Source organism: Canis lupus, chromosome 38, assembly GCF_048164855.1.
Source record: "Canis lupus baileyi chromosome 38, mCanLup2.hap1, whole genome shotgun sequence".
NCBI lineage: Eukaryota > Metazoa > Chordata > Mammalia > Carnivora > Canidae > Canis > Canis lupus.
Genome location: NC_132875.1, coordinates 3,154,804 through 3,172,637, shown reverse-complemented (window position 1 = coordinate 3,172,637; position 17,834 = coordinate 3,154,804). Strand labels below are relative to the sequence as shown.

The following is a 17,834-nucleotide window of genomic DNA, read 5'->3' as shown; positions in this document are numbered from 1 at the left end:
ACTCATTACCATTGAACCCACAGTCAACGGCACTATAACTTATGACTGAATGAAGCTTATCTAATATGTATATTTTCCCCATATAGCATAACACAGCTTTCTTAGACAACAGGTAGTTCTACTATGCTTCAGGATCATTTTAAACAGTGAAACCACCAACAAAAATGTGAAAAATATGGTACTAATTGACCTCAAAAAAGAAACTTGTTTACAGTGTGAGAGCTGAAACAAGAAGGCAGAGTTTTGCCTTGTTAATTAAGCCTCACCTGGGACTATCTATGCAAATTTGTGAATGACTGTGAAAGAACCCTGAGTATTGATTTTGGGGCAGAGGCACATTTTAATAAGTAGGCAGATTCACAGATACAGAATACATAAGTAGTTCATTTAAAACATTTTTTTAAAGACTTTTTAAAAAGCACTTTTAGGTTCACAGCAAACTTCAGAGGAAGATACAGAGATTAAAAACGTTTTTAACTAGTAAAAAAATAATATCCCATCATAATGATGCATCAAAAAATGAATATATGGGGTGCCTGGGTGGTTCAGTTGGTTAAGTGTCCAGCTCTTGATCTCACCTCAGGTCTTGATTTTAGAGTCATGAGTTCAAGCCTCACAGTAGGCTCCACACTGGGCATGGAGCCTACCTTAATAAAAAGGTTGTGGGGGGACCCGGGTGGCTCAGTGGGTTAAGCGTCCCACTCTGGATTTCAGCTCAGGTTATGATCTCAGGGTCATGAGATGGAGCCCCACATTGGACTCCGTGCTGAGTGTGAAGCCTGCTTGAGATTCTCTCTCTCTGTCTCCCTGTCTCCCTCTACCCCTCCATGGGACACATTCTGTCTCTCTCTCAAAAAAAAAAAAAAAAATTCCATTAAAATAGCAAAAATATTTTTAAATATGTATATAGTAAATCAATGAAATACTCTGATCACCAGAGAATTATTAGTTACTATACATTTGAATTACCTATTTCTACAAGATAATACAGTATCTCAGGATTTTAAACATTTATGATATGCCAATATGCTGCTCAGTGCCATTTATTGGCAATTCTCAGTTAACAAGATAATGAACAGCTCTCAACTTATACTGGGCATACATTCTCAGTACCTGATACACTGACACACAGCTGGTGCTCAGTAAATGTGAAAGTAATATTAAATAAATCATGAACGCTAAGTCTAAGGGAAAGATACAGACAGAATCTGAGACTCTGCTTCCACTTCAGTGATACTGTCTTCAATAGTATCACATCATCGTCATTACTGGTTTTTGAACATGCCAAGTACCATATAAAGTGCTGTAAATAAATTACGCAATTTAATCATCAACTCTGTGTGGCCAAAATTTTGTAGATGAGGAAACTTAAGTAACCTGCTTGAATCCACAGAGCAAGTAAGTGGCAGAAATGATTTGTATTCTGGCAACTCAAAACCCAGCATCTTAATCATGACACTACATGGTCTCCCATCACACTGTTCCTTTTAGTGAGATAGGTTTGGTCCATATATTTCAAACTTAGGTACAGCACCCCTTTGGGAATCCTTCAAAATCTTAAGTAGCATCAGTGTGGTGAAAAACGCATTTTAAATCAAACAGATCTGAATGCTTATTCTATGCCACTTATTGGTTCTATGACTCTGGCTTAGAAAAAATAAATGAGGGCAGCCCAGGTGGCTCAGCAGTTTAGCGCCACTTTCAGCCCAGGGCGTGATTCTGGAGACCCAGGATCAAGTCCCACTTCTGGCTCTGCACGGAGCCTGCTTCTCCCTCTGCCTGTGTCTCTGCCTCTCTCTCCCTGTGTATCTCATGAATAAATAAAATATTTTTAAAAATAAAAAATAAAAAAATAAATGACCTCTCCAGTTTTTCTCTATATAAAATAGGGACTGTGATATCTACACTTTAAGTTACTATACAGATTTAAAAATAAAATGCATGTAAAGCACTCAGCAGGACACCTGGCACAGAGCAGACATTCACAAAATAACATTCTCTTCCTCTTGGCTCATGAAATAGATACAAATTGCGGACGAGAGTTATATGTATTTAAATTTTATAGCAAAATTATGACTGAACAGCATTCTAACTAAATCTGTATTTAAGGAATTTGAGAGTTAACCTTTTGAAATTATCTGGGTATACTCTGACTGCTCTGATGCAGTATGTTAAGTGAACTAACAGAAAAGTCACAGATGAGATCAAGTTTAAGGTGGAAGGGAAATGTGCTTTGCAACTTTACTAAAATACTAGGTATTTAAAATTCCTTGGCCAAGAACTTCTACACTTTCTTACCTGATACTAGTGGTTTCTGTGTATTGGACAGCCATGAGCTGAGAATTTGAGCCCTGTTCCAGAGCACCCTGGAAGAAAAAAAGATTTTTAATACCATATAATGAAATTATATGAAGATCTTCCTATAGTGACTCAGCCTACATTTACATTTACTAAACTCTCACTAAAGTATTCATATACTTTTTTGTTCATGAATATTCTGACATATTAGGTTCATATAACTAGACACCAACAGAGAGATTAGAACTCTTCTGTTTACACTCTGGACTTGAGATGTGTCTTAAGGAGATTAAAATGTTAAGACATTTCTCATAAAGCTTAAAAATACAGCCTAAAAGCTTAGTCCAATAATCACAAGATTTATGACCAAGTCATACAAATATTACTGAACATAAAACAATTTATGTTTGTCTAAAATAATTATTTCCCCAATGAAAAGTTCCTGAAATGTGAAAGGTCCATAACAAAACTAGATCCTATTGTTTACTGAATTAAATACAAAGACCTTCATGCCTAAATATACCTATGGACTAAGCTGTCATTAAAGAGATCTCACCGATGACTTTTTTGGCCAGAGAACAGTCTCATCTGGAACTGATGTGACCCACGGATGCTATACTGGAAACCTATCTTCCTCTTAGTATCTGCTTTGTCCTATGTCTTCTATTCCCAGGCAGTTGTGTAGATTGATCTTCAGAAGACTTTTAGAAGGGGATTAGAGTTCAAGAACACATTACCAATTACTATGTTAGAAACTGACCTTACTACTACCCTGTCAAAAAGTGGCTTAAGTAACTGTTTACTCATAAGACTATTAGCATCTCTTCATTACTGTATCCATCCATCCATCCTTCAACAGTCAAACTTTTACAGAGCACCTACAACATGCGCTAGGAATACAGACATGTGGAAACAATACAATGTGATACATGTTAAAATAGAAGAATATATAAAGGGTTAAAAGAAAAAAGAGGGAAGAATTTTATTTTGTGGATGGAATCTATATGCAGAGATGATTACTGGGCTTCCAATTTCTGGCTTTGTAACAAGGGTTTTATTTTATGAAAATCTAAAGTAAGTCTTAACATGAAACAGGTGCTCAATAAAAGATTGTTCAAACAAAAATGAAAAAGAACATCAATAAAATGAAAAGGACAAAAGAAAAACAAATACACTTAAGCAGGCTCCATGCAGGGAGCCTGATGTGGGACTTGATCCCAGGACTCTGGGGTCACACCCTGTGCCAAAGGCAGATACTCAACCGGTGAGCCACCCAAGTGTCCCAATAAAGCCAAATTTAAATTATAGCTAGCTAATAAAAATTAAGTTTAAAAAAAACAGATTAAATATCTGGTGAATTTTAAATGATATTGCTACTTTGGCACATTTGAAATTAACATAAAAGTCTGAAAAAAATCAGATTTCTTTCCCTAAACTCAGAAATGAGTGGAGAGGCTTTAAAGAAAGCTCTTATACAGCCATTAAGCAAATAGAAATTGGGCGTGTCATTTACACCAATTAACAAAAGAAGCTCTGAAAAACTGCCCATGAGCATTGACATTTTTAGCTATGTAGGATTTAGCAAAAGGTCACAATTAGCAAAAATATGAGGTAGACATTTACATATAAATGAGAGGATGTTAAAAGCTCCAATTATGTTTCATATTTGTCTATTTTTCCTTTTAAGTTCTATCACTTTTTTTTTTTTTGCTTTGAAGCTTTGTTATTATGGGTCTGTATATTCAGAATTATGTTTTCTTAAATGCTCCTTTTATAAATTATGAAATTTCCCTGTCACTTACAATATCCTTTGTCAAGAACTCTGATAAATATAACCACACCAGCTTTCTTTTTTTTTAAAAGATATTATTTATTTATTTGAGAGAGAGAGAGAGAGAGCACACAAGCAGGGTGAGGAGCAGAGGGAGAAGCAGGCTCCAAACTGAGCAAGGAGCCTGACACAGGGCTGGATCCCAGGATCGTGACCTGAGCCAAAGGCGGACCTTAACCTCTGGCTGGCCCCCGCGCCAGCTTTATAATGCTTAATATTTATACAGTATACATACTTTCCACCCTTCTATTTTGCATGTGCCTTTATATTTAAAATGTTACTTCCTGGGGTGCCTGGGTGGTGCCTTTAGTTGAGCACCTGACTCTTGATTTCAGCTCCAATCATGAGCTGAGAGTCAGGAGATGGAGCTCAGTGTTGGCTCCACACCTGATGGGGAGTCTGCTTGAGATTCTCTCGCTCTGCCCCTCCGCCCTCCATATGCACACACACTCTCTTTCTCAAATCAGTCAATCAATCAATCAATCAATAAAATGTTACTTCCTATATACAGTATATAGTTGTGTCTTCCCTTTTCAAAAATAGTTTGACAATCTCTCCCTTTTAACCCATGTGTTTACCCATTAAATGTAATTACTAGTATAGCTGGGTTTAAGTCCACTATCTTGGTATATATTTTCTATTTATCCTATTTGTTCTTTATTCCTTTCCTGCCTTCTTTTGGTTAAAATACATATTTTTTAGTATTCCACATTTATTTCCTGTATTGGCTGTTCAGCTTTGCTTCTTTGTGCTATTTTTCACTGTTTGCTCTAGAGATTATCTTTACGTTACCACAGTCTACCTTTAAATATTATTTGAACAATATAACTTTCTAATTCCATTTACCTCCCTCTCTGTGTTCCTAGTGTCTTGTCACTTTACTTCTACATAAGCTATAAACCCACAAGAAATTGTTACAAGTTTCGATTAAAAAAATAATCTTTTAAAGACATTTAAATATACATACATATATAAAATAAAGATATTTTTAATTAAAAGACCATTTATTTTTATCAGATATTTGCTCATTCTGGTGCTCTTCCTTCCTGCTAATCTGAAATTGTCTCTGCTATCATTTCCCTTAATCTAAAAAATGTTTAGTATTTCTTAGAGTGCAGACCTTCCAGAGATAAACTGTCTGTTTTTATCTGTCTGAAAATGTCTGATTTTGCCTTCATTTTGAAAGGTATTTTCACTAATGGGCCCCTTTACCTTTTCTTTGCAACCTATGAATTATGAAATGGGATGAGCAAAATGAAAGATATAATGCTTAGAGATCACGGAAATTTCAAAGAAATGTCAATTCTTCAAATTTACAGACTATCTTAACTAGACTATTGGATCCTTTTAAACATCTGGAAGGAGTAGCTGTGAGGAAAAAGAGGGCTGAAATGAGGAAAGAATAGTACCCAGAGCACTCTTTACACTGAGAAAGAGATCAGTGGAATTCTTTCTGTTTTGGTATTGACAATAATATAAGCAGAATGATCCTTCTTACCAAGAACTTATTTTTCCCTTGGCTAATATAGATGCATCCTTCTCACTCTTTTTTCCATAATAGCAAAGAGGCCCAAATTTCTGACCATTATCTAAGCTCAGTACAGAAACATATTCACCCAAGATACTAGAGAAAAAAATAATACTACAGATCACCTCCTGTTCAAAGGCTGTGAAATTAAAACAAAATTATCTTTTTTGTATTAAAATTCCCTTAAGATTAAAGAACACCAAGTATGCCTCATATAGTAAATAAACTCTCTATTCATTTATCCAGTGAGAAAAGGAAAAAAATAACATGAAAAATTTTATTAAAGGATAAAGCAAAAAACTCATTTAGGCCAAGAATTGTAACCTAATTTTTCATAAAGTCTATTATATCTTTTCTGTGAAATTATCTACTGGCAATTATCTGCCTGTTTTTTGCTCTTCCCCTGTATAGGAAGGGGTGGAAGCCTAAAACCTGTATTACCCAAAGTTTTTTGCCATCAGGGTTGATATAATTTAGGTACTGCCAATAATATATGCTTGCATCAGACTTGGAAAGGCAAAGAGAGACAGAGTCCATTTTTCCTCCACCCAGCAGCAGCTGAAGTGTAATCTTTGTCAGACATGAGTTTTTACACTACTAGACATTGCATTCCAATGCCAGTAAGCAGCTTTGGGCTTGTGAGGAACTGTGACCTTAGTAAGGAGTGCCTGTAGCTTCCAGGGGTACTAACAACCAACAAAATTGCCATAATACATGAATAAAGATATCAGAGAGGCCCAGAGAGGCACATAGGGGATAATCATAGAATCTCAAATCTTGAGGGGTGCCTGGGTGGCTCAGGGGTTGAGCACCTGCCCCTGGCTCAGGGGTGATCCCGCAGTCTCAGGATCGAGTCCCACATCAGGCTCACTGCCTGGAGCCTGCTTCTCCCTTTGCCTATGTCTCTGCCTCTCTGTCTGTGTGTCTTTCATGAATAAATAAATAAAATCTTAAAAAAAAAAAAAAAAGGGTTCCTGGGTGGCTCAGTCAGCTGGGAGTTTGCCTTCAGCTCGGGTCATGATCCTGGGGTCCTGGGATCCAGCCCCACATCAGGCTTCCTGCTCAGCAGGGAGCCTACTTCTCCCTCTACCCTTCCCCCTGCTTGGGCTCTCTATCAAATAAATAAAATCAATAAATCAGTAAATCAAATCTATAACTAAATAAATGAATAAATAAAAATTAATTAATTAATTCAATGTCCACAACAGCCAAACTACGGAAAGAGTCCAGATGTCCATCAACAGATGAATGGATAAAGAAGATGAGGTCTATATATATGTATATGGAATACTACTTAGCTATCAAAAAACCAAAATCTTGCGACTGGCAATGACGTGGATAGAACTAGAGGGTATATTATGCTAAGTGAAATAACTCAGAGAAAGACAATTGTATGGTCTCACTCAAATGTGGAATTTAAGAAATAAAATAAGATCATAGGGGAAAAGAGGGAAAAATAAACCAAGAAAAAAACAGAAAGGGAGACAAACCATAAGAGACTCTTAACCATAGCAAACAAGGTTGCTGGAGGGGCAGGAGTGAGGGTCCAAGGTAACTGGGTGATGGACACAAAGGAGGGTACATGATGGAATGAGCACTGGGTGTTATAAAAACTGATGCATCACTGACCTCTACCTCTGAAACTAGTAATACACTATATTTTAATTAATTGAATTAAAATTAAAAAAAAGAAAAAAAAGAAAACCCACCTAGTCACATTATAGGCAATTTGCTAAAAGAAAGAGAAAATCTTGGAGGGTAAAATATGAGATTAAATCACTTCCCTGCTCAAATCTCTCAATATGAAATCCAAAGTTCTCACCTAGCCTATGAGGTTTGATATGAATTAGGTTCTACTGCCTCTTTGATGTCATCTTCCTCTACTGTATCCCTAGACATTGCAGTCCAGCCATATACAACTTCTTGATGTTACTCAAATATGCAGACTGTTTCCTCCTGAGAGCTTCATATTTGCTATTCCCTTTTTCCAGAAATTCTTTCTCCAGATCTTCCCTTGGATCTTTAGACTGTTCACACCTTATTTTTTGTTATTGCAAAAGCAATGTTCTCACCAAACCGTTTTCTTCTTCCTGAGCACACGAGGAGATTACATTTGCCTAATCTACTGCAAGAGAGAACTGAACATTGGCTAAAGTTCAGGCTGGATCCCTACAACATTGTGCACAATCTTCCAAGTTCTTTCTTCCCCAACATCCAAAGCTAGAACCAAAGAATTTCATGTTGTTGGGCCACAAAGTAGAAAGAACTTAGAAAGAACCTGCCTGAAGGAAAGCCATCCTAGAGAGCTGTATCAGATGTCGTGTGGGTGAGAAACAAATTTGTATTCCATTAAACTACTGAGATTTTAAGGCTAGTTGTTACAACACCTAACATGAATTACCTTGACAATACTCAAATGAAGTCTCTTTATAGAAGCCATCTCTACTTAGGGGGCAGCCACGGTGGCGCAGAGGTTTAGCGCCACCTTCAGCCCAGGGCGTGATCCCGGAGACCTAAGATCGAGTCCCACGTCGGGCTTCCTGCATGGAGCCTGCTTCTCCCTCTGCCTGTGTCTCTGCCTCTCTCTCTCTCTCTCTCTCTCTCTCTCTCTCGCGAGTAAATAAAATATCATGAGTATCTCTGTATCTCTCATGAGTAAATAAAATAAAAAAAAACTTTAAAAAATTATTTAAAAAATAAGAATAAAATAGCTACTTAGCTCTCAATTTAACCTCTAATCTCCAACCCCACTTTTTCTTTAGAGAACTTATCTCTAATTTTGAGTATATTTAAATATTTATTTAATTTTTTCCTTTGTGATGAGAACTTTAAAGATAGACTCTCTCACTAAGTTCCAAATATACAAATACTGTATTATTAACTTTAGTCACCATGTTGTATATCATAACCTTATAACTTACTTATAACTAGAAATCTGTACCTTTCGACTCTCTTTGCCTATTTCACCCACTCCCCTATCCACCAGTCTCAGTATTTGTTCTCTGTATCAAGAGTTCAGTTTTTGTTTTCATTTTTTTAATAGATTCCCCATATAAGTGAGATCATACAGTATTTATCTTTCACTTTAGTTGTTTATTGCTTATCTCTCCCACCAGGATGTAAGTTCCAGGAAGGCAGGGATTTTATCATACTCACTACCAAATCCCCAGGATCTAGAACCATACCTGACTCATTGTTACTACCATAGATAATGTTTATTGGGAGCTTGGAATGTGCCAGTTGCTAGTCTAAGTGCTTCAGAATAAAGAGTATCTGTTGAATGATGGAATGACTACAAATGGTGCTTTGTGGTAAACAACACTAACTAGTGGAAGCCCACCTGGGGAGACTGGCTGGCTCAGTAGGTAGACCATGTGACTCTTGATCTCAGGGTTGTTAAGTCTGAGCCCCAACTTGGGAATAGAGATTACTTAAAAATGAAATCTTAAAAAAAAAAAAAAGGATGGAAGTCCAATTAAATAGATTCTAAATAAGAACTGTCATTTACCTGTAGCCAGTCGTCCCTCATGTCTAAGCTCAAAAATACTCTCCATGAAGATGTGCCTCCACTTCTAAGCTGCCCTATGTTTCAACACCCTCTTTCTGAAAAGCTCTAAGAACAGAGAAGATAAACAGTACCATCTACCATACCACTTGTGCCAAAAACACTTGACAAAGATGTCCATGCATGGGAGCCCCTGGCTTGAAAGTAACTTTGAGGGAGAGAGCAGGAAAGAGCACCATGCCCGAGCAAGAACTATTGGTGCTATAAAACGCGGGAGGAGGACTTCAGTGGCATGGACAGCTGCATCTGAAGCAGGAGATAGCAGTGGGAAGTGACTAAGTTCAAGTTTTCCAAATTTTTCAGGGAATAAAGTAATTCATCTGAGGGAAGATGTCCAACAAATATGCCAACCATTGTTCAAAGACAAAAGAAACAAACCTGAAGAATTCTGGTTTTCTGCTGATTATTCGTCATTCTTCTTGACTTGGTCCTTTCCACTTCATGTCTATGAACCCATCCTCGAAGTTCATGATTTAACCTATAAAACAGCTTAGTTAATTAAACATACTTCATAGAAATAAATGTCTCACCTTTGGTTAAAAATCAATTTAATCCTATTCTATAGGTTCCAAATAGCAACCCTAGTGCCTGATGATTTAATAGTCCTTTTCAATCTGAAAAAGCTAAGACAATAATGTTATTTTTAATACAACGTGCATTTTCATACAGTAGCCTCCCTCAATCATGAGTTCAAAAAAATTTTTAAACCCATGCTAAAATAGCTTCCAAATATAAATACTGAACACAAAGTTGTTTTTGTTTGGTTTTGTTTTTCTCACAAAAAAAGTATCTCCTATTTCTGCTCTTGGGCTATATACACACCAACACTGGAGATGCTAAAGAGCATTTAATAAGTTATAGAAACCTACCAGCAAATGGATGCATTAAAGCCTTTGAAAATCATGCTCTTCTGGGAGAAGGAAAAGAATAAACTCAACTGCTCGGGGTGGGGGCTGCGGGGAGGAACAAATTTCAATGCACTATAACCCAAAATTCCCAACACTGCAAATAAGGAAAAGCACTAGTTCAAATGTAAGTTCCATATATGGTGCTTACTTTTTACAGCAGTTGTGAAGATGTTAGACTGTTATTACTTAATTATAGTTGATTATTACTTTAAAAAACTGAAGCAATTTTTGAGATTCAAGGACAGAACCCAAAATCACAGGAAATTTCCCAAGGGAAAAGTAAATAAGGAAAGGTAAAGCATGCTCAAACGGGAAAATATCTCCAGAATCATTTCTCTTCAAATTGTTACCTTCCTAACTTGAAGAAAAAGGCACCTTCTTCTACTATGAATGTTACCTACCACTTTCAAGTCTAATAACCCAAATTTTTATATTAATATCATTCTGAAAAAAAAAATCATTCTGTAGTTTTCAAATAAAGCATATATTTAAGCATGCAACCCCAATACTATCATATGAAATAGACCCATCACCTTGTTTATCAGGCTGGTGGGGAAACTGGACAACTGATGATATGCCTATGGGCATCCAACAAATATTCAGAGCTTCTCTCTGCCACTTAACTAATCTGAACAAATAGTTTTCTAGGTGCTAACCCATGCAGATATTTCTCTAACAATCTACAACACTCACCTGAGGGATTCTGTGGTATTAATGAGGGGCTGACAAGGAGGTGGAGCAATATAGAGTAGTGGTTCTTCACTTAGCACCATTAAGGCCTTGTCATTTGAAACAGAATGATCATATCTGAAAAACATGTACAAAATACATCCCTTTGTGTCTTAAATTCCTAAGTAGTTTGCTATAAGAAAATCATTAGTAGTATTAACTTTTTATGGAAATAAAAAATATAGTAAATAGGATATACTACAAGATAGAAACAAATGCAATAAAAAAAGCAGGAAGTATAGACCATGTAGCATAAATGCCCCTTTCCAATTTTCTGCAGATTGCCATGGTAATTCACACTTATCCAGCCACCATTAATTGAGCAATTACTATGTACCAAAAGCTAAGGAAATAATAACAACACATGGTCTGCGTCTTCAATGAGCTCAAGGCATACATGGTGCTGCTGCAACAGAGGTGACACAGTAATGGGGGGGGGGGGGTTGAGGGTACGACCCATTGACTGACAGGAAAGACGGTATTATATGAATAGGACCAAAGTTTTGTTGTCATTCACAATTCTGTGATAACAAAATTGAAGCTTCCTTAAAACTGTGTGTGGCAGGGGTAAGGTGAAGCATAAAACATCTGGTGGGAAAGAAGTGAAAAGTGTTGAAAAGTTGAATATAAATTTTAGAATCATGGAAGAATTCGAGTCACTAATAAAACACCCAAGTAATATTAACCATTTACTCCATAAGCTTCAAAAAAAATACACTTTCCTAGCTGTCACACTGAATCCATATCCATGGTGTTACGGAGGGAGCAAAGCCAAAGCTGAAAATCAGAAGTTGAGCTGGAGGCACTATTGCTATTTATTCTCTTCAGTCTACTATTTCAAGCTTTCTCAATAAAAAATATTATATCTGTCTTGAATTTTTTTTAATTTTTTTTTATTTATTTATGATAGTCACAGAGAGAGAGAGAGAGAGAGAGAGAGAGAGGCAGAGACACAGGCAGAGGGAGAAGCAGGCTCCATGCACCGGGAGCCCGACGTGGGATTCGATCCCGGGTCTCCAGGATCGCGCCCTGGGCCAAAGGCAGGCGCCAAACCGCTGCGCCACCCAGGGATCCCTGTCTTGAATTTCTTTATAATCAATGCTCTAGATTTAGAAAACTAGACATTTAGTTAAAACTCAAAAAGAAAAAAATGTAAACACAAAATTAGGTATGACTAGCCTCACAGTTTTCATTAATACATTCAACCAATATTTTCTGAATACCAGTTATGTTTAGATACTGTGCTAGAAATCTGACAGGGAGCAAGAAAAATGAAGTCTCTGTCCTCAAAGACCTTAAAGGGAAAGATGGGTGAAATACAAGGGGAATGATGGACAAACAAACACATAAATCCAAATTAAGAAAGAGTCTACGGGATCCCTGGGTGGCTCGGCAGTTTAGCACCAGCCTTTGGCCCAGAGCGCAATCCTGGGGTCCCGGAATCAAGTCCCAGGTCGGGCTCCCGGCATGGAGCCTGCTTCTCCCTCTGCCTGTGTCTCTGCCTCTCTCTCTCTCTCTCTCTCTATGTCTATCATGAATAAATAAATAAAATCTTAAAAAAAAAAAAAAAAAGAAAGAGTCTAACTAGAAATAGAAAACCAATACAGTACCTACTTTAGATGAAATAGTTCTGAGGAGATGGTATTTAAGTCAAGGCAAAGGATGAGAAACCAGTACTACAGAAACTGGGGAAAGAGTGTTCTAAGACAGACGCAGGTAGGGAGACAGTGGCTTCCACCTATTTAAAGACCACACACAAGCTGCAGAATAGTGAGCAAGTGAGGGAGGCACAAAGGCGAGGTTAGAAAGAGCAGCCCGGGTGGCTCAGTGGTTTAGTGCCACCTTCAGCCCAGGGTGTGATCCCGGGGACCTGGGATCGAGTCCCACGTTGGGCTCCCTGCATAGAGCCTGCTTCTCCCTCTGCCTGCATCTCTGTCTCTCTCTCTTTGTGTCTCTCATTAACAAATAAATAAAAAACCTTGAAAGAAAGATAGAAGAAAGAGAGAGAGAGAGAGAGAGAGAGAGAGAGAAAGAAAGAAAGAAAGAAAGAGAGAGAGAGAGAGATCAGGGGGCGCCTGGGTGGCTCAGTAGGTTAAGTGTCTGCCTTCAGCTCAGGTCATGACCCCAGGGTCCTGGGATCGAGCCCCACGTCAGGCTCCCTGCTCAGTGGGGAGTCTGCTTCTCCCTCTGCCTCTGCCCCTCACACTCGCCCTCTCTCTCTCAAATAAATAAATAATATCTTTTAAAAAAGAAAGAGACCAGGGTCATCTGGGTGGCTCAGTGGTTGGGCGTCTGCCTTAGTTCAGGGTGTGATCCTAGAGTCCTGGGATCGAGTCCCTGCAGGGAGCCTGCTTCTCCCTCTGCCTGTGTCTCTGCCTCTTTCTCTGTGTCTTTCATGAATAAATAAATAAAATCTTTAACAAAATAAATAAATAAAAAAGAAAGAGACCAGATTATGATAAGGCATCACTAAATGTAAATGTAATGAAAAGCTCACAGAAGGTTATTGAGAGAAGTGATGTATTTCAGTGTATGCCTGCACCCTGCCATTGTACCAAAACTGGATTCGATAGAGGCTACAGGGGAAGCTGGGAGACCAGTCTGGAGAGAGCTATAATCCAGGCAAGAGCTGAAAATAGGACCAAGGTGCTGGCAGTGAAGATGGGAGAGCAGTGAACCAATGCAAGATACTTTTTGGAAAGAGTATCAACCACACTTGTTAAAAGGGAGGAATCAGGGACCCCTGGGTGGCGCAGCGGTTTGGCGCCTGCCTTTGGCCCAGGGCGCGATCCTGGAGACCCGGGATCGAATCCCACGTCGGGCTCCCGGTGCACGGAGCCTGCTTCTCCCTCTGCCTGTGTCTCTGAGCCTCTCTCTCTCTCTGTGACTATCATGAATAAATAAATAAAATCTTTAAAAAAAATAAAAAATAAAAAATAAAAGGGAGGAATCAGGGCTTCTGGCTTAAACAATAGAGAATGAGGAAGACTTGCTGAGAAGCAGCTAAAGGATGAACACAGAGTTCTGCTCTGCATGTGCTAAGTTTGAAATGTTAAAAAAGAGAGAGAGATCAAGGAAACTATTGGGAAGAGCAGTCTAGAGACTCAGGAGAGAAGTCTGGATGAGAAACAAAGTTGGGAGTTGTCAGGATATGGAGATATGGAGTGTGTGCTAAATTATGGATGAGTCACATAAGCAGAAAGAAAACCAGAAAGTCCACAGTTCCAGAGGATGAGATTTAAATAAAGGAGGAGGCCAGAGAGAAGACTGAAAACGAGGCCCATGGAAAAAGCGAAACTGAAAAATGTAGCAACACAAAGGAGAATGTTTAAGGAAGGAGGAATCCACACAGCGCCAGAGGAAAAGATCAAGATGAAGACAGAAGTTTCCACTGAATTTGGCAACACTGAAATAACTGGCCTCCCTGAGAAAAATAATTTTGGTAGACTGGAAAACTAACTTCAAGAAAAAAGTTACAGACTTCTATGGATGCCACATACAATAGAAAAAACAACAGCTGAGGGCATACATATGATTCTTCCCTGCAAGTTGCACCAGAACATCTTCCATGTCCTCACCTCTGCCTCTGAGAGTTACATTGTTTAGAATAACATAGAGATGGTGGTACACAGGTAGTAACTGCACACATATCACCCTAAAATTAAGTGTTGAGGGAGAAGGAAAAAAAACTTCATTGTACTGGGTAAATTCTAAATGCCTACAAGAGGAGGCTGTTTGCTATACTTAAAAAAAAAAAAAAAAAAAGAACAAAAACCTGTCACATTTGCCTTAGTTTAAAAAATCAGGTCTTCATACTTAAAAAAATATGAATGCTACTATCCATCAGAGAAGTCTAAAATTACTTTTGAGGATATATTTTTGATATATAATTTCATTTCCATGTAATAAACCCTAGTATAATGACTTCTATGCATCTGTGTGAACTGGCTTTGTTCTATCAGCCAAAAATACTCTAAGAAGAGGAAAGGAAAGAAAGGAAAAAGGAAAGGAAAAAGAAAAAAGAAAGAATCTGATAGGAGAAATACCAGAAAAGGAACCGGTTAGAGCTGAAGGGAAAAGAAAAGAAAGAATCTAAGCCAACATGCATCTGGAGACAATCAGATCCACACTATTCCTGAGATGGTCAGAGTTCTAGGCTGCTTGCAAACTATTTCATATCGATAAAGATACCATTTCAGCAAACAAATCACTTAAGTAAAGGACAGTGCTGGGGGGCAGACTTAATGAGAGTTCCTGGAATAAAGGCAGGTTCTGGATGATGCCTTCTATGTACCATCCCTTCTCATTTATCTAAGTCCTGGATCTAGCTATGCCTGATGTCCTGATGTAATTATTACTCAGCACTACCTTTCATTCTTTAAAAACTGTCCCAGTTTGGTTGACAAATTATATGGCATCTTATTATAAACCACACATTTCTGAAACTGAAAACACATATGCAGTTAATTTCTAAATGCTAGGAGAATGCAATATTATATATTATGGGATTATAATCTACTCCTTTTTTATTTGAACCAGTTCTTATAATTCTCCTAAAAAATGAAACACAATAAAAAGTGCATTAAAAAATAAATAAAGTATCATGGCTGTATATAAATAAACTATCTAAAAATCAGTTCAAAACACACTTGTAGGGGCACCTGGGTGGCTCAGTGGTTGAGCCTCTACCTTCAGCTCATGTCATGATCCCAGGGTCCTGGGATCGAGTCCCAGGGTCCTGCTTCTCCCTCTGCCTGTATCTCTCCCTCTCTCTGTGTGTCTCTCATGAATAAATAAGTAAAAATTTTTTTTAATTGCATTTGTTGCTTTCAAATGTTGCACAAACATTTCTGGTATCTTTTATTCAGAATTTACGATGATAAAAGTAAGAATATAAAATTGATGAACTGATACCTACTTGAATCTCCCAAGCTGCTTAATAATAACCTTAGATATTTCAAGAGATTTGCATGTAGCCAAGAATCTATAATCTTTTCCATATTTACCAAGACCAGTAACCCAGCATAGGCAATGGTGACTGTGGGGTGGGGAAGAGCAAATGGCCTGCATTTCAATATTACTGTGAAAGCTGATAAATTACAGTCTGAGGGTCATCAAACATCTAGGTTGAACTAGGATGATCAGAGCACTATGCTTTCCACCTTATCTACCACAGACAAAGAGATGAAGGTTTGTATTTATTTAGTTCAAAATAATATTCTTGTAAAGGCTATCTGAACTATAATCTCAAGTATTTAATCAATAACTTGTTCAACTTTTTAACAACAGCAATACGCACCTAAAGTGCACATTCTCAAATCTCATAAATCCAAAGACTTTTAAAATTTAAAATCTAAGTTTTGGTGGATCTCATGTGGACAACAGAACTCAAAATTACATGTAGAACATGTAGGGCAATCTTGGACAAACCATTTAGTAAAATGAAAGATACTATTAAACTCCAGCAATATTCAATGTTAAGTGAGCACTAAGATCACTATTTCAGAAGTATGGCTAAATTTGGCATGTTAAAGAAAACCAAGAAATGCTATATAATATTTTCCAATATTATAGCATCCATCACATTGTATGCTGCATTACACTTACTGCCATAGAATTCTTTGGATTCTCCACCACGCTTAACATAGTACTCTACACACTGCAGATTCCCAAAAAAATGAAAACTAGCATTTTTTTCGAGGAAGGTTAAAAGGACACAAGCCCACAGGACTATGGTAATAATTTTATTCAGTAATATGGCTGTCACAGTAAAAATTTAAAAAAATGATTCCCCTATGGCTCTTGGACTGTAGGACCTTACAGAGTTATAAGTAAACAAATCTTTAATGATTCTCAAGCATTATATTGTGCAATCATTGCCACACCGTGACCTCCCTTTGCTTTGTTACTTAAGGACTTCGCTTCACTTGGCTCTAATAAAAATTCCAAATAACAGAGGAAAATGTTTATCAAAAAGTATACAGCTTGGGACGCCCGGGTGGCTCAGTGGTTGAGCGTCTGCCTTTGGCTCAGGGTGTGATCCCGGGTTCCCGGGATCAAGTCCCACATCAAGCTCACCACAGAGAGTCTGTTTCTCTCTCTGCCTGTGTGTCTGCCTCTCTCTCTCTCTCTGTCTCTCATGAATAAATAAAATATTTAAAAAAAAAAAAGAATACAGCTCTGAAAATGTCCATTATAACCTTCTTCTAGTTTACATAATATAGATCTTGTCTTTTCATTAAGTTTTAAGTCTTTTACTACTGGCAAGCTATACTGGCAAGAAATTTATTAAGACAATGATAAACTATAACAAGGGAGGGAGATCCAACAAAGATCACAATAAGTAAATATAAACAATTAGATCAAAGGACTGCACACAGGTTCACCCATATCATTCCACCAGGTCATATTCATCACAGTATGAATACTGTTACGTACACTATACGTGTAACCGTATGATAGATAAAAAACTATTAAAAAACATTATGTATAATACACTGTGTGTACACTGTATGTGCCTCCTATTAGTACACAACTGGAGATTTTAAGGTCACACCTCTGTAAGAATTCCAAAATTGGGAAAGGTTTTAAAGAGTAAATTTATTCTTACAACTGATCTTAACAGTAAAATGTATTAAGGGCCTCCATAACTTGTTTGTTTGACATATTAAAACTGTGCATAAACAATTTAGGTGTCAAATTATACTACTAATGCCCTGTGGCAGTTTCATTAAATCATTTTAATAGACAGAGACATGCCATCTTCTAACCTGTAGCTGTTTTTCTGGATGATACCATCTGATGTGTCTTCCACCTCTTTAGCAGAAAATTCTAGAAGATGTCTCCTTTGATTTGCAGGGTTCACACTAGGATTCTTTCTCCTGGAATCCTGTTCCAACATGCTGAAAATTTTAAAAAGTGGAACAATAATTGAAATAAAAATATGTCACATATATGCAAGCTGCATTAGCTCTA

General features: G+C 37.6%; 1 protein-coding gene across 6 annotated transcripts in view; it reads right to left on the bottom strand.

Moving 5' to 3' along the window:
* ATF6 (activating transcription factor 6) overlaps positions 1-17,834 on the bottom strand; it is a 197,576-nt gene that overhangs the window by 107,823 nt on the left and 71,919 nt on the right. For 5 of the 6 annotated variants that reach the window (XM_072814358.1, XM_072814357.1, XM_072814361.1 and 2 more), the window contains 4 exons: positions 17,630-17,761; positions 10,824-10,937; positions 9,601-9,700; positions 2,299-2,366 (listed from right to left, as the gene is read on the bottom strand). In XM_072814358.1, coding sequence (XP_072670459.1) covers positions 2,299-2,366; positions 9,601-9,700; positions 10,824-10,937; positions 17,630-17,761 — 414 coding nt within the window. Of the gene's footprint in view, positions 1-2,298; positions 2,367-2,854; positions 3,000-9,600; positions 9,701-10,823; positions 10,938-17,629; positions 17,762-17,834 lie in introns of all 6 variants that reach the window. The other variant, XR_012025692.1, reaches the window with a different exon arrangement.